This window comes from Schistocerca cancellata, chromosome 4, assembly GCF_023864275.1.
Source record: "Schistocerca cancellata isolate TAMUIC-IGC-003103 chromosome 4, iqSchCanc2.1, whole genome shotgun sequence".
Lineage (NCBI taxonomy): Eukaryota > Metazoa > Arthropoda > Insecta > Orthoptera > Acrididae > Schistocerca > Schistocerca cancellata.
The window spans coordinates 646,289,391-646,317,163 of NC_064629.1; the positions used below are offsets into that span (position 1 = coordinate 646,289,391).

General features: G+C 39.4%; 1 protein-coding gene across 1 annotated transcript in view; it reads left to right on the plus strand.

Annotated features, from left to right (window-relative positions):
• The window catches only part of LOC126183706 (neurofilament heavy polypeptide-like), a 399,419-nt gene that overhangs the window by 346,511 nt on the left and 25,135 nt on the right, over positions 1–27,773 (plus strand). The window contains exons 5-6 of the mRNA XM_049925891.1: positions 11,785–11,902; positions 22,106–22,273. Coding sequence (XP_049781848.1) covers positions 11,785–11,902; positions 22,106–22,273 — 286 coding nt within the window. The remainder of the gene's footprint in view (positions 1–11,784; positions 11,903–22,105; positions 22,274–27,773) is intronic.

Consider the following 27,773-nt stretch of genomic DNA (forward strand, 5'->3'; position numbering starts at 1 on the left):
GGGAACATGACTTTGGGCATCTACGATGCTCCACTGAGCACTAATTGAGGACTAGATGTGTTGCTAAATTATAACTTTCCCTTTCACAAATAAAGTATGCAACAAAACATTATATCCACGTTCATTTACACAACAAGAACAAAAATGTTTGACAGGTGTCAAAATCAAAATGGAAGTTATCATTCATCCCATCATTCTGGGTGCTGTTCATTGGACTTAGTTCCAATAACATTTATGCCCTCTGTGATAATTAATCACCACCTGACACCTACATGGTATGCTCCATATAAGTCTATGGAGGAAACCCTGTCACATCTGTTCCCATCCTTTAAGAAGAGCCATTGAGAGGTCTTGGAGAGTCTGTGTTTGAACAGGACAACCACAAACACACATGCCAAGCATGTCCAATTCATGCTCTATGGGATTTAGATCAGGACTCACCATACGTCACTCCACTACTTTGATGTCCAGGCTTTGCAAAATACCCCTGGTGATGCCTGCGACATGGGCTCTGCCATTATCGAACATGAGGGTGATTTCAAGGCCACTACCATATGCAGCAACCACTGCATGGTCCAACAGGATCTGTTAGATGTACTGCCTGGCAGTAAAGCAACCATGGACAATGACAATATCTGTACAGTTGTCAACACTGATGCCTCCACACACCATCAAAGAACTTTGTCAAATCTGTAGATTTTCTGGATAACATTTGGCAGTTACCACTCACCACAGCATCTCCACACACAAACATGGCCATCAAGTTGTGTTCGATGAAATATGGACTCATCTGTGAATAACATGTTTTGCCATTGATGAAGTTGCTAGCTGACATAGGAACGGCAGAATTGCAGGCAAGCCGCAAGATGTTATGTCAAGTGGAGTACTCAAACAGGATGTCTGGATCATAAGATCCTTTCTCATAACCTTTTCCTTACAATCTGATCAGACACAGCAGTTCTATTGGCCCTCCTGAGATTGTCTTGCTGTGCTATGGCAGTTGCCACAGTCCAAAGATGGTCAGATATTGGTCTTTGCATGGCACTGTAATGTTCAGAGACCTGGTTTGATTCACCTTGTGTACTGGCCTGTCTCCTTGTAGTGTGTCTACAACCTAAGGATGACAGATGGACATTGGCATCTGAAGTAACAAGACACAAAGTCCATCCTTCCTGCATCAGACTGCCCTTGCAACTTGCACTGCATTAAGATGGTGCATTGCATGTGCCTGGCTGAATAAAATGTCCAAAAATGACAGCTGCCATCTGCATACCTCACTAGAAAACACTGTGACACTGGTACCGAGTTCCTTCTGAGGGGTCACCTGATATTATAATACATAACACAGCTGATAGATGACTAATGACTTTAGTGTACACTGAAAGCAAAGTTTTAATGCTATGCAGTAAGACCACATGTATCACCTGTATCGAGATAGCAGACATTGATAAACATGTTCCCCTCACTCTTTTGAGCACTGTATTTTCTCTTTGTCAGTTACATTCCTTATCTTCTGTGTTAGCAGATGATTTCTACTTGTCATCTTGTTCATTTGATCCTCTGATGCAGTCACTTCTTCATCTCTCAGATGTACCTGTTTGCCTTCTGTTTTGTTCCTTTCCCATATTTGTCAGTAGTTGTGCCTGCTTCTCAAGTCCCATCATCATAATTTCCTATCCATCTTGAAATCTGTTCATTTTTAATCTGTTCAGGGCCGTGTCGAGGGCATGGTGAGATAGCTCCCCCAGCCCCTTCCAAGGGTACAGGGGCACAGACACAGAGTGGGTGTGAAAATTGATCAGAAAACAAAAATGAAAGATGATTTAAGAGTTAGTTGGGATATGCTACTTCTCCTACCCCATCATGTTCCTATCTTTTATCCGAGAAGCAGCCTTTCCTTGCAGTTGTAAATGTGCACTATTGCCACTGTCATTTTATTCAAGTAGCACCATAATGAAATGAATGCTATTGAAAAGATGTCTATTGATAGTATGGTTTATGTGGCAACAGTACACTTTGTTCACACAGTTGCTGCATAAATAACTAGATACTGTTCAGCAGTTTAGTTTTTGCTGTTATTTCACTACAGTATGGTATGATCTCAAAAATCGGTTAGCAGGTGCTGAAACAAATATGCTGTTTAACTAAAGGTTTCTGATTTTTGCTTATTTCTGCCAGTTGAGGACTATAGTGAGACTGTTGGAGCTACTGGGCTTCAGTGTATTTGATAAACGAATGACTGAAATCTAAAACAGATCACCATTTAATTTGATTTCAGTTTCCTGTCGGGATGCATCTTAAGTGACATCTCTGTATATTGAAAAAAATTGTGGCTCATTTTGTTGCCAAATATAGTAGGAGGGATATTGATATAGTGGAGTTAGTCAATGAAATAGATGCATTGAAGTTCCAGGTGAAAGCTGTTTAACAGCATTGACACAGCTACTCATTTGGATATTCAGATTTTTCTTCAAAATATGGGCTAGGAGATGCTTATACAAACATCCAAATAGTTCTGCATACATACGTGACAATTTCAGTGACTGCAGCATCTGGTGAACACAGTTCCAGCAAATTAAGGTTGAGTATGGGTTTAAGTAGGCAATCTTATTTCACTACGTTGTCCATAGAATGACACAGCTGCTAAACTGCACATCAATGGTGTAATCAATAAGGTTGCTTCACTCAGATCAATGAAATGAAAGTAAAATTATAATGATAGCAAAATTCTTGGAAAGGGACATTTTCTCAACTCTCAATAACAGCCCTTTTCCTTTTGTTTCTAATAAGTAATTCGTGCACTATTTATACTTCACGAGGAACAAATGAAATCCATTTGTTACTAAACTTCATACTAAAACTAAAGCACAGTAGCTGCCATAACCAATAACGCACTGATTTTGTTTTACTTCCATATTTTTAAGAAACTCATACAATTTTTAATTTATTTACTACATTGATTGTTCGTTCTTGGCAGTGTTTTATTTAACTATAGTTCATTTAAGTAGAACTTCAATAATGCTTGATTGTTTTGTTAAACCTACATATGGTACAAAATTATAAAATTTGTTGAACCTGCCTAGAAGGAAATGCAGAAAGGTACCTTCACATGGGAGACTGGATCTTTGACAGTTCTGTCACGGGTGCAGGATCTTCTGGGTACAGGTCTGAATCTGTTGCTTATAATCAGTAATTTTTCTCCCCCTGGAAATGTTCCACGAATTAAAATCTGGGTTTGATATCATCTTGTCATTAGATAATCTACCTGAAACCCTCTGGTATCTCCATGTCCCTTCATGTATGCAACTGTTTTTCATGGTTCTCAAATTTGGTGTAAGCAAATCATTAAATTATAATCTTCGCTCAATTCTGTCAGCTGCCTTCCTGTTTCATTGAATTCTTCCAGGAAATGCTAATTTTTCCTCCTTTCTTTTCCTATTATTGAATTCTAGTCCGACATGACAATTAAATTTTTGTCTCCCACAACAATCTGAATAATTTATTTTCCCTCGTCACTTATGGAGCTAGTAGATATACATAGTGCTTTTGTTGTGGCTGTAGTTGTTGACTTCATCAATCTTGGTATGATAATGTGTTCAGTATGTTGTTAATATTGCACAGTATAGAGTAGCATGAACAGTTGCATCAAACCAGTCTTTGGACTGAAGATGACGATGACAATGACGATGATGACGACAAAAAGTTATTCATAACATTTCACATGCATTCCTGTTTCCTTACTTATTATTGGGCCTCCTGCTACATTACTTGTATTAGATTTTGTTTTCATAAGCTGTGTTCTTCCTACTATTTACTTAACTGATTCCACTCTAACTTCCCATTTTAAATTCTCTAACTTACCTGCTTGATAAATGGATGTAATATTCCCTGGTCTGACCCATAGAAGGTCAGATCCTGAGTAGTCCTCACCAGTAGTTCTCACCTGAAAATTCCAGAATATTTTACCAAAAATGGCACCATCATTGTTAAACTAAGCAGTAGAGCTACATGTCCTGAAGGATAAATAATGGTTGTAGTTCCCCCCTTGCTTCAGCTGTTAGTAGTACCAACTCAGCAGGGCCATGTTGGCTAATGTCTTCTATTGTCATCCCAGACTGGTCGATAAGTGACTGGATAAAAGCTTTTGACCTGCTTAGTGATTTTGTGTGTGACCATAATTTTCTCAGGTACTCAGCTAGATCTTTTGCCAATGAAGTTGGTGGAAGATGGTGGAAGTTGTATGCTTTGTGCATTGTTCTTTTTACATGTGCAATTTCTACTTGCCTTTGCCTGGTGACATTTGTTTGTTCTTTTTGGACCAATAGTGCAACTCTCTCTCTCTCTCTCTCTCTCTCTCTCTCTCTCTCTCTCTCTCTCTCTCTCTGCAGCATTTTATGGAATATGAGACAAACAATGCAGGTGCAAATATTGACTGCATTGCATTGTGGAGCATTGGTGCAGAAGTTTTGAACTAAGTAGCATTAATATTCATCCGTTTGTTGGCAAGCCAATATTGTAGAAAAAATGCCAAAATGGAGGTGTATGTATATTTACCAAACCAAGTATCAGCTATAAAAGAAGGTGTGAAGCTGAATCATTGAGTGTGGAAAATCATTTTGAAGCTGCAGCTGTGCAGTTGAATGAAATACAGGGAAAAGTGTCATAGCAATATACAGACCACCTACTGGTGATGCAGACATGTTCTTTATCCAATTAGAAATATTGCTTAACACTTTGTTCACCAATAGAGCCACTGTAGTTGTCTGTGGGGACTTCAATATTAATGTTATGAGTGAAAGTAGGCTAAAAGACCAGTTCCTAAATCTGTTATGTAGTTTCAACCTGCTTCCACACACACACACACACACACACAAGAATAACAAATAATACAGTCAGTCTTATTGATAATATATTTTCAAATGTAGGACGAACAGAAGTTGAACTAACAAATAATGATTTGGGATTATCAGACCACGATGCTCTTGTCCTCAAAATCCCTTCAAGGCCACTGAAAGAGAAAAAAACACACTTCATGTATAAAAGAAATTTTTCTACAGAGAACTGTGTAGAATTCATAAATATGCTAAACAATGAGGCTTGGGCAGAAGTACTATCCCTAAAAAATACAAATGATGCATATAACACATTTTCTTCCATTTTCATGGGATATTTTGAAATGTGTTTTCCAAAAAAGCTGTCAAAAATCAGGTCACATGGCAATACAAAGCTAAGTTCTTGGATCACGGCTGGCATCAAAACTTCCTGTGGAACTCTAGAGAGACTAATTTCTAAAATGAAAACATCCACAGACCCACAATTCACAGAATGTCAGGAATTACAAGAGGGTATATAGAAAAGTAATTGCTAAAGCAAAATTCATGAGTAATGATAGTTTTATAAGACAGTCTGAAAACAAATCATAAGCCATATGGGGTATTGTGAAGACTGGAACGGGGAATAGTTGTGAAAACCAGGACATTAGCCTCAAAAATTTTAAAAATGTCAATATTAATAAACAAGATTTGCCAAATTATATTAACAATTATTTCATAAATGCAACAACTTCATTAAGCTTAAAATTTACAAACAAATAAAAACCTGAACATACAAAAACAGCTTGTAGGATGAGGGTAGAGCTAACAAATGAGGGTGAAGTGTTGAAAGTGATACAAAGCTTGAAACCCAAAATGTCGGCTGGCATAGATGAGGTGCCTGTGTCAATCATAACAAGGACAGCACCACAAATTGCAAAGCCCTTTGCGCACACACAGCCAATTTATCATTCAGTGAAGGAGCCTTTCCAGAAAGGCTGAAAATTTCAAAAGTGAAGCCATTATTTAAAAATGGCAGAAAGTATAAGGTAGAAAACTATCACCCAATACCTCTCCTCCCAGCATTCTAAAAAATATTAGAAAAATTGATGAAGCACTGAATCAACACACATCTAAATGACCATAATTTACTTAACAGAAGTCAGCATGGCTTCCAAGCACGTAAAAATACCGAAACAGCAGTAATGTGCTACACTGAACAAATAATCAAAAATCTAGAAAAAGATTATAGTGTAGTAGGAGTAAATTTAGACCTTTCCAAAGCTTTTGACACTGTGAACCAGGACATTCTCTTAGAAAAATTGGAATCGTTGGGTATAGATGGGATAGGAAAAAAATGGTTTGAATCATACAAAAAAAAAAAAAAACAGAACACAGGTTGTAGGACTGACATCAACTTACTCCAACCACAAAATAAATTCAGTATCAGAGGCAAAAAATGTAGAAATAGGAGTACCACAAGGCAGCATCCTAGGGCCCATATTGTTTCTTGTCTTTATAAATGATTTTCACACCTCAGATGATGCAGCCAAAGCAATATTATTTGCAGATGATACTAGTGTGATAATAAGTGCACCAAAGCAATTGCTACCAACAACTGCTGATAAAGTACTAAATTACATTCACTCTTGGCTCAATGCAAACAGGTTGATATTGAATGTAAATAAAACAAATTATATGCAGTTTGGGAAAAGATGTCAAAATGTAAATCTCGATCTGGTGTGGGGTGACAAAGCCTTAGACAGTGACATCCACAAAATTGCTGGGGATTCATGTGGATGAAAACTTAAATTTTAATGACCATGTAATAAAACTTGCACAGAAACTTAATTCAGCCTGTTTTGCTCTCAGAATTATTGCAAATGTTTGTACCTCAGAGGGTGCCAGAATGGCATATTTTGGCTATTTTCAATCTCTTGCCACATACAGAATAATATTTTGGGGTTCCACAACAGAGCACCTAAAACAAAATTTTTTGTTGCAGAAGAGGGCCATCCGAATAATAACTCAGTCATCCACAGACACACTGCAAACCCATATTCAAAAAGCTTAGAATACTTACTGTACCATCGTTATACATAGACAAATGTGTATTGTATGTCAGGACCCACACTGCAGATTTTCAGACAAATGCTGACTTTCATAACTACAATACCCATAATAGCGCAGCACTCCATACTCAGCAAACAAAAAGAACGAATACACAAAGGCATGTGAGCCATATCGGTGCAAAACTGTACAACGCACTGCCAGTCAACATCAGGCAGTTAGATGATAACAAATTTAAAACAGAATTTAAAAAATTTCTAGTAGAACAATGTTTTTATTGTGTAAATAACTATGTAGGTCAATAAATTTTTTTCTGATGATATTTATAAAGACAAAATGGAAAATACTCAATATGTACCTAACCATTCATTAAATTTACATACTTAAAGGACAGCTGTTGGGTGATGTAAATATATACTTAAGCAGTGTTGTGTATATAAGGACTTGCTGTTTAGGGAGGACAAAACTAAAGCCTTATGAAAAACAGACTATGCATTTAAAATAACAAGCAGGGATGTATATAGGCTATATTACTTTCATTGTATTATTATTAACCTCTTTGTATTATTTTGCTTTGTATTTTTTTTACGTATATATTGTTTGTGTCCATTTCTTTGAAATGGCTTGACAACATCCATACAATATTTGTCAACAGATAAATAAAATAAATAAATAAATATCTATGAACATCAGTCATAAGCTAGTATTCTGGGCATCTGTTAGGATGGCGTCATCCCATCTGAGCCCCATGAACCTCACTACACAGCTGGCATCACATTTTCCCTGAACTTCACCTTCTCAAAGTTACTGTTCCACCTTCATGAAGGATGAGCAGGAAATATTTATCTATTCAATTCTAAGCTTTCAGAACAACACAGTGGACAATGACAAAGATCAGGTCCTCTGCACATTGGGCAGTGCTGTGACATAGTACCAGACCCAGACCACATAACTAACCAAATAATGAATAATCTAAACTTATAAAACAAATATGCAAGTGGTTTGAATGAACTGTACACAGATGACTGATATGGACTCCAAAGAATGACAAATATATCAAATTTTCAGTATCAGTTTTGAGAGTTTGGGTCTACAACAAACCACCTAATTTGCTTGGGATCTACCATAATAATGGCCTTTAACCATCAACGCTACTTCACTGCAGTTTCTTTTACCATATGTGGCATCATAATCTTACTACAGTGTGGATGGAGCTATAGAGGTTTCCTCATTTTTAACCATAATTTATTATTCCAAGGTTCATGCATGTTTGTAGGTGCATCTGTTTTTCCTAGACAGAGGACAATAGAATCCCACAAGGCTTCGTTCCAAGTGTAACCCTTTTCCTAATAGAAACTGTTGGACTTAACAGAGACCATGGGACCTACAGTCTGACCTTCCATGTATGTTGATGACTTTTGCCTCTATTACATGTATTTACTATAAAGTTTTTGAGAATTCCAATTACATGGCACCACAAGGTCCAAAACATGTAATTCATTTGTCACTCAATGGGCCAGCCACACCCAAACCTTTATTTAAATAATAAGTGTCTTAAGACAGCTCTCGAGACAGCATGCATTAGCAGTGAAGCTGCTGCCAATGGATGTCAGGTGGAAGTCCTGGAAGCCTGACTTCCTCTGTCACCATATACCCACTGGAAAGAACAGTGTTTAAACCGTAGTACCCAGTATGGCTGAAGTAAAAGGGGTATGCCTGCAATAGATGGTGATCAGCAATGAAGAAGTTGAACAGCAACATAGAGACAAGGCAGCCTCTTAGCCCAGGCTCGAACATGTGACCTATCAGGAGGTGGTCACCAGCAGATGATCACACGGTAGGTGGTCCAGCAGTGTGAAGGTGCCAAATCATCTGCATATGATTCCCAGGTCAGACAGATGCCTGCATCTAGTGAAGACAGTCCTTGTCGGGTGACCGGATGCTTCATCTGGTGCTGTGGTGGTCTTTGCCTCAAAGTTAACAGCTGATCAAGATGGTAGTGGTCGGCACTGTGTACACTTCCTGATAGTTGTGTATGGAGAACATCAGTCAGCCTCTGAGAACATCTGAAAGAGGTCTGATTTTGGTAGCTATTTGAGAGCCTGCAGTCCAGTACTTCTCCAACAGCAGATTGCCCAACTTCTTCCACTTTGTCAGATTTCTGAATAAGCACTCTTTCATTCTGAATAGGCCTTATGGTGAAATGGTGTCTTGAATTCAGGCTGACACTTCATTTCCCCTGTATGATGTCATTTTACTGAGCGTTATGGGAGCAGTTCACTGCGCCCAATCGTGTTTTGGTGCAACAAGAAGTTGCTCCATCTTTACTAGCGGCACACATTAGTGTGCCCTGATTTTTAATGCAATGAGGCACACTCCCGCTGGTCTTCTAAAAGGACAAGTTGAATAAGTAATGTGTATCTCCCACTGCATGATGCCATAAGATGTAAAAACTTTCTGATAAAGTCATCTTCACAATCTGATACTGTGTGCAATGCAAAAGTTGTAGAGCTTACGTTTAAGATCTGTAACACACAACTTCTAGTTCATGTTCTTATCAGTATAAACACCATTTCATTCATTGATTTTTCCCTCATGAGTTAAAAAAATTTTAAGGAAAAAATGTAATGGATTCTTAATGGCCATTGAAATTGAGCATATTGCTCATTGAATAAATACAGTACTTGCTTCTCAAAGTACACTTTTGGACCAAAAACTCATTGTTTCTTAATGCAGTTCTCTGCATCCATTCAGTTGGGGTGAAAAACCAGTTACCAGCATGACCTTTCATATGGTACTGAAATATCCAAACTTCTCTAGAAAAATGTTGTAAACATCAAGCTGTCTCATGATGACATGTGGATTATTTGTTCCCAATGCTAAAATGTTAACTGCATTTCTCTCACAATTTACTGTTCTTTTTCATTGTCTTATTTTATTCTTTGCACTTCATGTTTCTTGAAGTAATTTAGGTTTGCAAAGACAGATTGTAGAGCTTGGGCTGCTTGAGGTACCTTTGTGCATAAAACCATACCGCTGCTTTAAATGTTAAGCAATATTTGCTATAAATAAATCCCATCTCCACTTTAACTGCCATATTCACTGATGAGCGACAACATTATGACCACCTGCTTAATAACTTGTTTGTCCATCTTTGGAAAAAGAACATCACTGATCCTGCATATCAGGTATCCGACAGTTTGTTGTTAGATTTGTGGGGCTATATGGTGGCATATGTCGATGCATGGGTCATGTAATTTGCGTAAATAATGGGCTGTATGCAGTAAAGGCACCCAATAGTGACTCAGATGGGTTCCGTAGGGCGCCCATCAGGCAAATTTAATCACAAAGACATCAACACGAGTTCACTATAATGCTCATCAAATCACTTTAGTATGGCTCTGGTTCTGAGATGTGGGCAATTATACTGTTGGTAGATGACATTGCTGCCAGGGAAGACATAAAGCATGAAGGGATGCAAGTGGTTCACAGCTATCAGCGTCTCTTCAATTACTACCACAGATCCCTTGCAAGTGCAGGAGAATGTCATCCGTAGTATGGATGACATTATCTTGTGGAGACAACCAGTGACCTAGTGTAGTAAAAATGTGATTAACCTGAAGTGCTGACACTTTTCCATTGATTGATGGTTGAATCTCAATGATCCTGTTCCCACTGTAATTGTAATTGGGGTCAACATCTGAACATACAGGTTCACAGGGATGGTCTGATGTGGAGGTCTATGTTCAACAATGTACGATGAATGTGTGCTTTGAAACACTTATATGTGCCCCAGCATTGCACTCTTTCAGCAGAGATGCCACAGATCCCCCATCTGTCCTCCTTTATAGAGCAGACAAGCCTCTGAACCCCATGTTCTGTAGAGTGTCATGGATGTCCGACCATTTAGCACCTAGTGGTAGTTCCACTGTCCTCGTACCCCTTTCCGTAGACGCTCACGACCGTAGCATGTGAACATTTGACCAGCTTCATCATTTTTGAGGCAGTCATTCACAGGCTCTGTGTAATAATAACCTGTCCTTTGTCAAAGTCGCTTATTTTAAGGGGTTTCCTCATCTGCAGCTCATATCTTCACTAGGGTGATCCCTGTCTGTGTCTGCTCCACTTACATACCTCCATTGTCACGTCATGTGCCCACAATGCCACCAGGCAGCATCAAGGGTCATGATGTGCAGTGGTCATAATGTTTTGGCTTATCAGTGTACATTGTGAAAGCCTGAATACCTTCATAAGCAAGTAGCCTGTGACAGCAGCAGAGCACAAACTGATGGGCACAAAGTGCACAAGTCAGTCTCTCTCTCTCTCTCTCTCTCTCTCTCTCTCTCTCTCTCTCTCTCTCTCTCTCTCTCTCTCTCTCTCTCTCTCTCTCTCTCTCTCACACATGCACACACGTTCACACATTTTAGGTTTAGTGCAGTAGTATTCAGAAAATATCAGTGTCATGACCTGGCAGCTATAAATGTGAAAAACTAATAGCATATGTAAAAAAGCTGTATGCTTCACAATAACTTAAAAATTCGTGTGTGTGGAGATAAACTACATTGAACAAGTCTTTGTACTGAAGAGCATCATAATCTTCTTCTTCTTCTTCTTCTTCTTCTGTATCACTCTATATTCATTGGTCTCCAGGATGGTAAGGGTTGCATCCTTCTTCTCATAAGTATGGAATAGCTTTAAAATATACCATAAATTTAAATTATGATGTGTAAAAAGCATGAAGAATCCTCCTGTGGGTACTACCACTCAGTGTTTCCTCCTTGCATGTGCTAAGTCTTGCTTCAGAATGGAATCACTAATCTCATAGTTAAATCTTGTTGCTAATGAAAACTATGAATAACAACCATATTGTATATTATCTTCAACATAATTATTTTCTGTTTAGAACCCAGAAAGAAACTCCCATTGAGAGAGAAATTAGATTAGCTCGTGAAAGAGAAGAGGAACTGAGACGTGAGAAAGGACTTCCACCGTTAAACACACCTACCACTCCAAAAGCTGAAGTAAGTATTTACTATACTTTATTAAAAGTAATATGCATTTGAGTGTTTGTGAGAAGAAAGAATACAATGGCCACATTTCTTTATTTTGGTACACCAATGCATTAAAACATTATCTACAGTGAAAAGATGTGGAAAAATACTTCTTAAATTGCAGATTTTTTTTGAGATTATAGTTGCTAATTTCTGGGCAATAATTAATCCATTATAATCAATAGTGTTTCCAAACAATAACAATATTCAGTCTTAATGCCTTTTGTGGGTGAATATAGCAATACAGTTAACATCCTACACATTCAGTGGTTGGTAAAAATTTGAATTATTGAAGACCTAACAAGAAGTGTCGAAGTATTAATTCTGGTATAATATGACTAGTCTCTTAAAGCATAACTCCTTTTCCTATTTCATGTAACATTTGTGCAAAATGTCATTGCTCTGATTTTCTAAAATCTATAAAATCTTACTGAAAATATTTTGTGCTTTGTATCATGGCTGTAGGTGCCATTTATTTGCTTCCTGTTTTACAGTGAAAAAGGATAAAAAGCTAGCTGCTGCTGTTGCTTGATGTTTACCTTTGTAAGTTCAAGGCAGCAAGGTAGTTCTTGATATATCTAAACATTTTCCATGCAACCAAGAGTAACTTCACTAGAATTCTCCCTGTTTGCATCAAATTAGTATTAAAAAGTGCTGCTCATGTGGACATCACATTAATTATTGTATATCTAATCCTTGGAGCTTGATATATAGCTGTTTTGTTTCATTAAATATTAATTTTTACTTCATTTGTGAGAACATTAATTTTATTGCTTTGTGAAATATAAAAAATGCCCTTACAACTCTAAACATGTAGTTTGATAATTGACATATTCTCTGGGGGAATTGTTTTCCATTTTGAATGCTTCCATACAATCAATGTTTGGTTTCATATTAAGGATGATATACCAAAAAGTTTCCTGTAGAGTGCATAACCTCATTTTGTACTCATTACACTGCAATTAGCACATGAACATTATTCATGGTGTGCTGAGTGCTAAAATGTGGTGATTTGCTTAAACTTGGGCAGTGGTGGCTGCAAGTGTTAGATGCTACTGTAATGACTACATTTTTTATCAGTAGGCCTACAGGAGGTAAATATTAAATAAGAATTGTTCAACAGAAACAAACAAAAATCCATTTTGATTCCATACCACAAACGTGAGAGGCCTTGACTGCAGGTTATAGAGGCTTCTCACCAAATTAAGTAGCCAGTAATTTGTAATTTTAACTATCAGTGAATTATTCATCTAATCTGTGGTACAGCTAATTCAGTTACATGTACAGCAGTGTTCACAAATATTAATGTGTTTACAGCACTACTACTCCTAACTGAGGAGTAGACCCATCCAGATTAAAAAATGTTTACTAATGTTTAGACTAAACTGCATGATACTGGTGCAGTGCCCAGCAGTCACATCTCATCTGAATGTGCAAATCAACAGTGTGTGGTTGGAAAAGAAAACATTTCATTGGTAGAACTTAGTCCTTCGATGACCACACACAGAATTTCTAAAAGTATCAATGTACCACATACAAGAATGTGGTGGACAGGACGTATGGATGGTCTGTATCTTTATCATTTACAGTGGATTCAACACCTTTAAGAAGTAGGTGAAGGTAGAAAATTGTAATTTTATCAACAAATTGCGAATCAGCAAGCACTGCCATTGATATTTCTGGCTGAGGAAGTGACTTCGGCTTGTGATGGTATCTGCAGCAAAACTTGTGGAACGTGAAACGTGTATGATTTGGAAATCTGCCCAAACTGTACAAATATTTCAGTCTCAGTGCATTCATTATGCTTTTATATGCTAATTTTTTTGTATAAAGCAGAATGTGCCTAAGGCAGAAATGGAATGGAAAATTTTACGACTTAATTAATAATGCGTTGTTCTAGGTCTGTTCAAAAAACTTCTGAAACATTCATAATTTCACACTAATTGTGTGGTGGAGTGAATGCAGTTGGCATCCCTGCATATGTTTGTATTTAATGTGTAAATGCTGGAAGTTTCATTGTTGATGTCTGTTAGTTATTGTTCAGTGCTGTATTGAATAGAACGTCGTGTCGCACAGTTTGCGAATTTCAATATGGCAGAGTTACAAGAGCAATCCATCTGCATTTTTTGTGTGAAACTCAAGAAAACCTTTACAGAGCCACATCAAATGATGCAGGAAGCCTTCTGTGAGGAGTTCTTAAGTCATAGTCAGTGTACGAATGGTTCACACAGTTCAGACGGGAGTTAAAGATGACTCTCATTCAGGGCACCCTTTGATGTCTACTGATGACTCTCAAGTCAGGAACATCAACATAATTGTGTATGCCAATCAGAGAATGGCTGTCCAAGAGATTGCAAAAGAATATAACATTGCAATCTTGGAACGCATAGTGTTGCCATCAAGTTTATCCCATGCCTCGTGAGTCAAGACTAGAAAGACCTTTGCTTCACAAGACTGCTTCCAGAAATGGAAATGGCATTGGGAGTAGTTTGTCAATTGTAGAAGAGTGTATTTTGAAGGAGATAATGAACAATAAGTAAAAGGTAAATGTAGAAGAATTTTGTGGACAAATTTCCAGAATTTTTTAAGCAGATCTCATATAATGCAGAAAAGAGTTTGCAAAGTACTAATGTATTACAGTATAAATTAGTTATTGATGACTCTACAAGGATGCTACTTTTAACACAAATAATGTACAGCCCAACAGTGCTATTAAATGGCACAAAACTGAAAAAAGACGTTCGGCACAGTGGGGTGTTGTGGGGTGTGAACATCAAACCATGCTGTTCTGTGCAGCAATGAACATGTTACCTGCATTGTTGGTACATCAGAGGAAATGGTTAATCCAAGAGTACTCTGTTTGTCAATGTTTCTTATTTCCCATTATCGATGGATGCAAGTGCACACACCTACGAACACTCTGCTGCAATCGGCGCTGTGGAAGAGGTAGATGTCTTTCTCTTAAACAATGGTTTTACATACCAAGCTCAATCATTCCAAAGAAATATACTACCTGCATTATTTTCTGCTAGTTTCAGTTGACTTGTAGCACTTAGTGACAACACAATATCGAACACAAAGGATGTGTCACTAACATTTAACGAAAAGATTAAGGTAACTATCTGTGCCCAAAATAATATTGCATCTCAAATGTTGAAAACGCAAATTTATGATACTTTAAGAAACAAGGACAAGATAAGGGATCAGTAGATGCAAGGGAACAGGAACATACATGTGTAGCCTTGTGAACATGGCTGTTACTGGTATCAAGGAAAATGAATATATCCAAAGTATTTGCATCATGAAGAAGATGGAGGAGAAAGGGAAATACTCAGTCACTGAGACGGTAGAAACGAACAGTCTGGTTCATGTTCACAGTAATCTGAATAAATAGGCTCACATCAGAATGTCTCCAAAACATCACAAAACCAATTGTGGCCTGAACTAGACTAAAGACACACTGCCAATTAAACACTTCCTTGGGTTTTCAGTGCACTAGACATCTTGGCATTGGATAGATGCACAATCATGACTTGGCATACTGCACTGCATGCCTCCAGATAGATTTTGGTCACTTCTGCATTTTATGGTTCAAATGGTTCAAATGGCTCTGAGCACTATGGGACTTAACAGCTATGGTCATCAGTCCCCTAGGACTTAGAACTACTTAAACCTAACTAACCTAAGGACATCACACAACACCCAGTCATCACGAGGCAGAGAAAATCCCTGACCTCGCCGGGAATCGAACCCGGGCGCGGGAAGCAAAAACGCTACCGCACGACCACGAGCTGCGGACTGCATTTTATGCCCCACTGCATATGTTCAACTTCATACCAGTGAGCAATGAATGGCTTCTTGTGAGGAACCCTACTCCAAATGTCCATTAATCAACTTGCCCCCACGATGTTTGCTGGGAAATGGATTGAGATGGGCCTGTTCCCACAGATGGCAGGAATTTCTCTCAGATTTGAAACCAATTGTCATTAAAAGGTGCGACACTCGTCTCCAGTCCCTGTCAGTTAGGATCTTACACCATTTTAAACAACTGTGAGTGGTGCACCATTCCTTTCAGACAGATTGGAGAGTCTATGTTGATTTATCAAGACTGGCCAGCTTCATCAGCCAATTGTGCTGTGCTGATGCATTCATTTGATTGGGACATAAAGCTAATTCACATCTGTGACTTACCAGTGAAAGGTCACTGGTACTAATTCACACCATCTACAGTAGTTCAAAGTGACCAGTGTTTTCTTTTAAGGGGGTGACTAACATTTTGTCTAGTGATACCTTTTGGGGCATTGCAGCTGAAGTAAATTAAACCTTTGTTGAACTAAAGTAACATTGCTGAGTAAAGAACACTGTCCTTGTAGAGGCCTCTTAAAATATTTTAGAATTATTTAACAAACTTCCATAATAGTGCTTTTCTGTGTTATGACTGACGGAACACAGACTAATTACTGACACATACAGGGTGACAATTATTGAACTGTATAAAAAACATAAAATATTTACAAACTACAGCATGCACACACTTTATTCAACTTGTAGACATCACTATAGTTATTTGGATTTAGATTATGACATATTTCATATGGCTGACATCATTGGCAATGATGGGGTGCAGATGAATAGTAAAATTCTACATGACCCACAGAAGTGTTGAGGCATCAATGCTGTCAATGACCTCCTGATTTACTGTTTTCAGCTCAGCAATGTTTTTGGAGTTATTGCTGTACACCTTTTCTTTAATATTGCCCCACAAAAAGGAGTTGCATGTGTTCAGATCCAGAGAATATGGTGGTCAATCGTGGCCCATGCCAGTGGCCACTTGGTATCCCAGAGACAGAATGTAGTCCTCGAAGTGCTCCTCCAGGACATCACACTCTCGTGCTTTGAAGGGGATGAGATCCGTCTTGCATGAACCACATCTTGTTGAAATCAACATCACTTTGGATCATGGGGATGAAATCATCTTTCAATACCTTCACATACTGTTCGGTAGTCACTGTGCCTTCAACGAATATTGCACTGATTACTCCATGACTGTACATTGCACACCACAGTCACCCATTGAGAGTGAAGAGATTTCTCAATCATGAAATGTGGATGCTCAGTCCCCCAAATGTGCCAGTTTTGCTTATTGACAAACCAATCCAAATTAAAGTGGGTTTCATTGTTAAACCAAACCATACTAATTCACATCTTGCCCCACAGCCAACCCTGCAGTTTGAACATCCTAACGCAAGCCATTCAGAGGTTAGGACAATTTTATTTTATATAGTTCAATAATTGTCACTCTGCGTTTATTACACACACCACAAAAATGCAAGTCCAACTCCCAAGCCTAAGTCCATTCTGATAAACAGTGTCCAGGTAGCATGGCCAAGTGTAGATGGAGAATGACAGAATATAAGAAAATGGTAGTCCAGAATTTTGCCACTGCTTAGACTATCTTGCTTCTCATATCTGGTATGATGTGAAGTAGCAGTCAAGGAAAACTTAATACTAATAATAACCAGTTTAATCTGAACTGTGATTTATGTGATTGCAATAAGAGACAAATAATTTTGAAACAGACTTTTCCCACCATGACTATGGTTCAGAGTGAATTGTTTCCTGGTGCAAAAGTCTTAATTGGCTTGCAACAGACGTGAAGCAGGGAATTCAGAATCCCTGCAAATTAAAGAGAAAAATGTAAAGGAAGTAGCTAATAAAACACAGTTTTACATTGTTTGATTGATCATATTAAAGGGCTGAAGATTATCTTTAGGTGGATGACAAATAGCAATCTGGGAATGCCACTAGTGATGTAGGTTTAGGAGATAAACAATAGGTATTTAACAATGAGGAAGCAGCAGCGTTACTCAAAATTTATTATGTTACATTTAATATGACAAAGCTCAAGAGTCGCAGAGTAATGTACTTGTACTGATGGTTTAACACACTGTACATATTTAATTTCTGAAAACTGCTCCTCATTAGTTATGTACAACCTGAGGCGTTCCACTTGCCTGATGGTTTCCTTCATGATGAGACTTAAAAATCATCATGGACAGATGACTAAACAAACAGATGAATGACAGAACAATTCAGTACTTGGAGAGGCACATTATTTGAATAACAGTGGTTGTAGTAGTCTATAGTCCTGAATTCTGTCCAGACCATTTACAATGTTATCATTCTCAGTGACTGTCAGACTTTCAACATGTGTAAAACATAGATTAAACTGTGAAAACTTATTTACAAAACAAAACTGCTGACCAGCACTTACCCTTATTTAGGAGACAAATAAAAGTAAGGACCTAATCTAATCATCCTTAATACAGGTGCCCCCTCCCATCCTGGGGTCTAAGTGACCCACCTCTCCTTTTTAACCTTCCCCAACCCACCTCTCTCTCTTCCCTGAGGAATTATATAATGGTTCCAATAACCAGGATTCTGTTATCAATTCTGCTTTTATGTGTGTCAGAAATAGTAAAAATTTTGCCTTCTGAAGGAAAGTAATCACAGACCAACAATTCTCTCTAATAATTTGAGTTCAGTATTGTGCTGTTTGTGTTTGATCGTGGATTTATGTCAGCAGCAAGCCATTATGCATGCTGTTGGCATTTTATCCAAGTGACAAAGTTGCAGCAAGGTTTTTCAGTTTGAAGATATCATGCATGATGATTCTAGAGTGTTAGTGGTAGATCTTTGTGTATGTTGTGAGTGTTAACACAATATCTCAGCAGTCTGTTATAGGCACGTGTGTAGTTAACTTGGCAACTTATCATGAGTTAAACTTTGAAATTGATATGATAATCAGTAAAAGATCCATAGGTCATTGTGTATTATAGGTTACACAAGAATTCAGGCTTTTGATGTCAACACTGTCTAGCATGAATCTTAAAGATCGCAGACTGTTTCCATATGCATCCTAACTGCCCCACAGCATGACTGCAAGTGTTAGATTGGCATTTTGTCACCACCTCAGTCATACTGGGTTTAACGTGAGTCAGATCAGTATCAATCTGAAAGTGGGGTGCCAAGAACCCATTTATACTGAAGCTATGTGGAGAAAATGAACTGCATAGGCTTCAACAGCCAAAGACCATCTCGTACGCTCTCTGTGACCTCTGAACACAGAGTTCAGTGACTGACATGGGCCCACAGACATCACCACTGGACTTTGACAGTGATGACATTTAATGCTGGTTTTATGAAACTCAATTTCAGTTGTATAAAACTATTGATCCTGCATGTCAACAGGGATGAATGTAGGCAGGAAATTACTTAGTTATGGTCTGGACTGTGTTCACATGGCAGAAACTATGCCCTATTACCCAGCTGGAGGGTCCACAGATGAATGCATATTATGTGGACATTGTTGCAAACAGTCTGAATAAATTTCTGGTTAGAGTACTCTCAGATCACCTTATCTTAACCCATTTGGGTATTTATGGAATTCTGTTGATATTGGCGTACACAAATACACAAGAAAATTTATGGGCAGTTCTGCTGTCTGTGGGTTTCAGCATGTCTCCCTCCTTCCTGGGAAGAGAAAACAAGCCACCAGGCTTGGGCCACAACCTGTGGTGAACAAGCACAGCGGCCGTTGGAGAACCCATCGATGGACCAACCACCAAAAGAGGCAATCTCAATGTTACCTGTTATGCTGGAAGGATGAAAGTTCAGGGAAGCTGTGGCAACACTGGGTCCACAAGTGGCAGTGGGGGCAAAGCCACTTCCCTTGACAACAGGGTAGGAGGTGGTGGAAGAGGAGGGGAGACAGGACAAAAGCCATGGGTTTCACCTTGGGAGGTGGAGGTGGGAGCCTCACAGTGTCCTGAGGTTGCAGGTGACAGGAGGACAGCAGAGGGCATGTACGGGGCAGCAGCTAGGAAGTTTACCACTTCAAATTGGGGCCCACCCCTGGAACACTGTTGTGATCAACTGTGACACTCAGATGACCAGAAGGCCACAGCAGTGATCTCCCAACAGGGTGCAGGCACAACTGATTTGCACGATGGGTCAGTTGCCTCACTGGTGTCCACCACAAACAATTGATGACCTTTGTGGCCCACCATGACACCTGACAGCCTCCCCTGCCACAGGCCAAAGGACTGGGCCCAAACGGCAGCCCCAGAAGGAAAATATGGTGGACCATGGTGTTCCAGGACATGTGCCTCAAAGTGCAACAATCCAGGAGACCTGATGGCTGGAACCCATGCAAATGTTCTGCTGAACAGTATCTGTTGACTGACATTTCCTGGTGTGTAGTTCGAAAACTCCATAATGCATAATCAGGGGAAGAAGCATACACAGATATCCTCATTTGGGTCCTGGATGTATACATGAAGTGCTCCACCTCAGAGTTAGAAGCCAGGTGAAATGGGGATATAGTCAGATGCTGGATATCATTGTGGATGCAAAAGTCCTTGAACTTCCTTGACACAAATGGCCTCCCATTATTGGACAAGAGGGTCCCAGGGGATTCCTCGGTGGCAAAAAAAATAAAACACATGAACAGCTGCAGTAGACGATGTAGAGGACAGCTTAACTTCATATGGGAAATTGGACAATGCGTTAACCACCAACCACCACAAGCTGCACAAAAATGGACCACTGAAACTGATGTGCACCCTATCTCAATGGTGCTCTGGGACTGACCAAGGAAAGACCTGGTGCAGCAGTGTAGCCTAGTTCTGTGTACAAGCCCCACAAGCAAAACCCAGATGTTCAATGTCAAGCTTGATCACCAGCCAGCACACACAAGTTAGCACCAATGCATTCATACAAGTCATACCCAAGTGCAATGCATCCATGCAGCCAGTGGAATAGATGAGCATGCAATGCCAGGGGGACAACTGCTAGACAGCATAACTCTTTTGTGGAAAGCATGAGCACCTAATGGAGAATGCTGAGCCAGTCATACATGAAAAAAATGTACATCATGCTTGATCCACACCCAAAGAGATGCTCCAGTGACATTTTGGTGGCAACAATGGCTAAAGGTCAATGCTCTAGTTTGAACATTAGGATCAGGAGCTAACTGGACAATCGTGTCCCAAATTAGTGAGTCTGCATAAGAGATAGCATACATTTGGACACTCAAAACATCATTTGCATAAGAGGTGCTGCAGATCAGCCATCCAGGCCACACACAACTGCTCAAGGCACTTGTTGTGTTGGTTAAACTGCAACCACGCCACCACCACCACCACCACCACCACCACCACCACAACATGGGTTTGATGACCAAAATTCTGCATAAATAACTGACAAAGCTCGTTAAGAGATTTTCTCAGGCTTGGAGCAGAGCTTAAAATTCTGGAAAACTTCATAGAAACCCACATTGCTGGACAAGAAGGCTGCCTTATCAATAGCCTTATCAACTAGATAAATGATACCCCTTATGTGTAAGTGCAGCAAGAAGTGGGGGAAGATAATTCTCCCACCTTTTCATAGTCTCACTGAAACCAGAAAAAATAATCGGGGCAGTGAAGAAAAATGCCCAGTGTGTGCCTGGTCCCCTCCAGCTAAGCAAGGATGTGAAACAAGTCTGTGTTCTGGTTTATCAGTGTCAGCTGCAGCTGAAAAGCCAAGCCCACATTGTGGCCCAGTGTTACAGTATGAAAAGGGGAAGTAAATTACAACATATTTTTAAGAATGTCCTTCATCACCAATTTGGTATCGGCACAGGCATGATAATGTTGCTCCTCTAAACTGACAGTGTAGTTGCTTCACGGGACTATGGTGGCTTGATCATTGCTGGGCAGCACAACCCCCTTGAGAGAACACACACACACACACACACACACACACACACACACACACACACACACACACACACACACACACACACACACACACAACTCTGTAACTAAAATTCCTACCTTTGAAGTTCTTAAAAACTGATATTGAGAGGTAAAATTCAGTTGGCACATAGGGTTACCCTCCCACTACTAACCCTCAATGATTTGATGCAAAGCATGCTGGGTTTCAGGCCACTGTGTGCTGCTAGTATATACTATGTATGTCCATTGATCATTATTGACAATATGGCCATCATTAGAAAATGGATAATATGTAGACTTTTTGATAAAATAGTTGTGGAAAAGTTTTAAATACTTAGTTTTTATATGTGACTGTTAACACAGTTCTTATGGTTTCAACTGTTTGTTTTTGTAGTTTCGTTTCCTACATAAAACTCTGAGTTCAAGTGAACAACAGCATACTCAGCCTCCACGGCCTGCAACAACAAGAATTCAACAAGAAATTGATGAGGCAGTACAGAGGGAGAGAGAACTGAAAGAAGCAAATGGAATTCAGACATCTGATGAAAATACTGTACATAAGGTAAGTCATTGTTGTCCTAAATGTAATGTTTAATTGAATGTAATGGGGTATGCTTTTGGAACATATGGACAAATGGCTCTCTGATGGAGGTGTGTGGTGGTGCATATGATGCAGACAGCTAGTCTATTGCCAGAATTCCTGTGAGACACAGAGAGAGAGAGAGAGAGAGAGAGAGAGAGAGAGAGAGAGAGAGAGAGAGAGAGAGAGAGAAGGCATGGGCGAGGCTCCTGGGATCTGAGCATGCTGGCAGTATGAGATGGGATGGTGAAGCAAAGTGAGGCAGCCAGTAGCCAGGGCTAAACAAGTGGCCCCGACTGAACTACCCAAATACGTAGCTGATGAACACAGAACTGCAAGCTGTAGAGCAGCAGTGGGTGGCAGTGGTTCTCACTGAGTGTGGAACTGGCTGGAACTTGCTGCATGGTTCGGACCATGAGGTGGCACCAGGTTTCTGACTGCTGGAGCTCAGGCAGTCAGAAGGTGGTTGTTGGTTCATGGCCCGGAGAAAGTGGGAGTGGCTGCGTCATGTTAGACGACATCTGGCACCAGCTCCGCATCATACTACAGCCCAACTGTACCAATGGTGATGGGCTGTACCAGGGGTTTTAAATACTGCTGCCCCAGCTGAGTTTACAGAAGAGCTGTGTTTCTGTGTTAGAAATCTCTGGGGCAGAGGCTGATGACCAGGGTTCATCTGTTATGTGTCAATGTGTCAAACTGCAGAAGCTTCTTGAAGACTGTTCCACTTCTAGGTAGTTGGCACATGGGAGTGATGGTACAGAAGTAGAGGCTTATGCTGAATTGCTGCATTGGTAGGGGCACTGTTTGGCCTGCTATCTGTGACTGTGGTCTGATTACAGTCCTGGGTTGCTTTCCATGCCACTAAAATTCTATACTGCTACATTTCTTCCCGTCATAGATTAATCTGGATACTGGATTACTGCTTAAGAGTTGGGCAGCAACACCCTGCACTTTACATTCTATTGCTACTGCATGAATTCAGAGCAAACACTTCTTGCTTAATTTTCCCTTTTGTGTGGCCTCTTTCCATTTTAATATCATACGGTATACATGATCTGACTCTTGCAACTCTCAAACATGGTGTGTCAGGCCCCTTGTTTTGTTTTCACTCCTTTGCTCACTCAATGAGATCTAGTCACTGATTCTGACATGACTGCTATGGGCCTGCAGGTTAAAGAAAGATAAAGGTGGGATTTTGGCAACTCTACATCTCAGGTGACATACACAATATTTATGAGAGTTATGCTAATTCCTGTGTGGTGTTAAGTTAGTGGTGGTGTTCGGTCCAATAAATTTTCATGTCATCAAGCAGGTGTTCCATCATTAAGTGACTATTTTGTGCTGATATCATCTGATTCGGGGAAGCAAGAAGGGTCGGGTGTAGCATGCAATTGAAGTAGATTAGGTTTTTCATGGGCGTAGTCTTGAAAGATGGGTTTGGCAGTTACATAATGAGCAGTTTGTGTTAAGTGTTGTTGTTCCAGTGATGGTGGCAGGTAACTGGAAAAATGTCCTAAGAAATTGCATCACATAGCATTTATCAACAATCCCTGCTCATGCAGTTAAATTCACTGTACACAGCTGAAATGGCCTTGTTTGTAGCAGATGCAAATTACAACTACTGGTTAGGGTGTACTCACATGACTTGAGAACTGTGTGTGTTCATTTTGTGGGGGACAAACAGTGAGTAGCCCAACTTGGCATTGTAGTTATTCCATGGTGAAGAGTAGTACTTTCTCAAATTCCTTGTTTTCTTCACTGACTAAAGCGACCTAGCAAACATCCCTTATGAAATATCTTTAAAGTTAAAGGCCAAAGGTGTGTAACATGAACACACCATCACTCATTTACTGCCAACCTATTGCCTTTAAAAGTCTGCATGACTGCCTCTACACAAACCATGTATTTAACAAACAACGAACTTTCTGCACCATGTAACATCATTGATTCCCTTCTAAACTAAATTGGACACACTAAGGTTCCACTAACACTCCACAGAAAATTTCATCTAAAATTTCCCATAACCTGTTACCTAAAGAAGAATGTCTCCTTTGAGCCTGTCTCATGAAAGAAATACACACATTAGCAGAATATACACTCACAAATATCCCTAATAACTAATTAGCAAACACAACAAATTAACTCACAAGGCCGCCTCATGGTTTTATGGCATTAGGAGTGTCAGGATGACTGTTAGTACATCCTGCGTCATATACTTAATTTTACCTTTCCCCCTGTATTTTCTCCAATTGCTTCCCTTCCCCATTCAGAAGGAGCTGCTGTTAAATACGGCAGTGCTTCCAGTACAACATGAAATAAATGAGTTCTTACTACATGGACAATTGGACTTTGGGTTGGTCATTGCAGTTTGACATTAACTGGGGACATAATCTCAATTATCTGGTAAGGTGCTTGGTATTGCAAAATTAGCTTTTTAGTTTTTTCTTTCAGCATGTAGGTGTTAGATAACATTACTCACTGCCCAGTGTGGTACATAACCAATTTTGCTTTTTGTTGTGGGGTGCCTTTATGCCATTCTTAAGACTTCATATTCATCTTTCTAATCTGTTGCCACATACTTCTTAATTTTGTAGCAAAATTTTGTGTGAAGTATACATCTTCGCCTAGGGTAGGTAGCATAATTTGAAAGAAAATGGGGTCTTTTGGCTAAAAACCACCTCATAGGGGATAAAGCCCATGTTTTTGTACAGTTTCCAAGTTACAAGCTGTCACTACAAATTATGGTAAAATGTTCAAATCATTGTGACTACTATTCATGAAATTACTTAACATTTTTCCCCTACTGTCCTGTGAACACTCTGTTCAGCCATTCACTTGCAGGTGTAGTGCACTAATTTTTAACTTCTTATAGTGTAAATAATAAGTGTAATTCAGAATGAGATTTTCACTCTGCAGCAGAGTGTGTGCTGATATGAAACTTTGTGGCAGATTAAAACTGTGTGCCGGACCGAGACTCAAACTCGGGACCTTTGCCTTTTGCGGGCAAGTGCTCTACCATCTGAGCTACCCAAGCACGACTTGCACCCCGTCCTCACAGCTTTACCCTGCCAGTACCTCATCTCCTACCTTCCAAACTTCACAGAAGCTCTCATCTGAACCTTGCAGAACTAGCACTCTCGGAAGAAATAATAATAAGTGTAATTGCTTCAATAACTTGGACATACTTGGCAATTAGTGCTGTGGTCATTTATTATTGTCTCTGGCATTAGATTTTTAATAAGCAATGGTTAACAATAGTATGTGCCACCATTTCTGCCTGTTGATTTGATATGGTGATCATGGCCAAGACACATGATTTTTAAATACAGGGTGGGCAAGAAGTCCCCATACCCCTGTAACTTCTGTATGGTATGAGATGTTATTAGGCAGGTTGGTAACTTTATTACTACTTGTTGCAATTTGTGTTTACATGTTTCCACAATAGTGTTTTAATTTATAGCCATGTCAGACATGAGTGGTCGTAATTGCACTACTGAGTAGCATTTAGTGACAAGTGTGTGGGTGCCTGAATGATGACACACAGGGCAGACAATGAGACAGAATACTACAGTAGTGTTCTAGGAAAGATGTGATGAGGCTCCACCATGAAAGGCGACACTTCTGGATTGAGAAATAAATGCTTTTGCTTTTGGCAGTGTTAAAGACAAGCCACTGAGTGGAAGGAAGAAGACATGAGAAGAAACGTGCCTGAGTCTCTACTTTGATTGAACAGTCTCCTGTGAAGCCAACACACAATATGCTTTAAATTTGGTATACGAAGGACAAAAATGTGAGATCATATCAAAAGACATTATAGTCAGACCTTTATGACTGAAGTTCGTAAGAGTTATCGGACACAGACAGGAATGAGTGCGTTTCAGCGTGCCAAGTTTTGTTAACTCAATTTCAAAATGCAGTGAACTATGCCATGGTTATGTTTTCAAGTGAATGTGCCATTTATCACAGCTCACACGATAAAAATATTGTCATTTGAGCCAAAGAGAATCTTCATTACATGGTCAAGTTACAAAGAAAGCTGCCTCACATGATGATATGGGCAGCGATGCTTGGACCATACATTTTTCCAGGGACTGTGAATGGCACAAATTATTTACACATGTTCCAAATGTTGTTCATACCTCAGCTTGAGGAAAGGGGCCTCACAGAATGCATATGGTTGCAGTAAGACTGAGTGCCTCCTCACTATGCTCCTGCAGTGCGCAATTTCCTAAGTGAGCGTTTTTTATCACGTTTGATAAGTTGTGGTGCATCAACACCACCAGGTTCCTTGAAATGGCCACCAAAACGTCCTGACATCACCACACCTTACAACTCATTATGGTGAGTCATTAAGGTGCATGTATCTGCACGTTGCTATGCTACCAATGAACTGCACAATGCTGTTGAGGATGCATTTCACACTGTAACCCCAGACATGTGTAAAAATATGTCAAGAAATGTGTTAACAACATGGTGGGGAACATACCGATATATTGGGCACTTAATACTAAAGTACATAGTTGTGCTAAAACAAATCAAACAAATCAAACAAAAATTCCTGTGCCTTTCACTATTGTATCCTGACAGTTGAGTCTGAGACTGTGCACACAGTTTAGTTGGCTTACGTGATGTCTTGGGTTTTCCTTGTGACAGTTTTCTTCTTTCAACAGTAAAACTGAAATGGAACTATGTCGATCCAGCTCCAGTATATGCTGCTGTAGACATACTTTGGCATGGTATTTAACTAAGGACTGTAGTCAAAGTATGACATTGTAGCAAATGCCTGTGCTAATGAGAACTTCAACCCACACTTGAAAGTCTCTCCTCCCCACTTGGAAACCCAAAAATGGCAGACCCTGTGAGTGGACACTATTACCACCCATATGTCGGTCTACAATGTGGAGAGTCCAAATTCTTGGCACCAAATGAGCTCTGGCTAGCCACAGGTATTTGTGACCATATACTGCAAAATATTAAAGACTGTAATACGGATGTCAAAGCAAATATATTACAAGGAAAAGATAGTCATATCAGATAACAAAATAAAGACAATATGGGATATAGTGAAGGAGGAGACCGGTAGAACCAGACATGAAGAGGAACAAATAGCATTAAGAGTAAATGATACATTGGTGACAGATGTGTGTAGTATTGCAGAACTTTTAACAAACATTTTATAACTTACTGAAAAGATGGGGTTGTCAGGTTCGGTAGATGCTGCTATGGATTACCTTAGACCAGACATTTCAAGTAACTTCCATAATATGAATTTGACCCTCACTACCCCAACAGAAATAATGTCCATCATAAAATCTTTAAAATCAAAAACATCTAGTGGGTATGATGAAATATCAACAAAGTTAATTAAAGAATGTGATTCTGAGCTAAGTAACATATTAAGCTATCTGTGTAACCAGTTGTTTATCAGTGGAATATTTCCTGAATGGCTGAAATATGCTGAAGTTAAGCCACTGTTTAA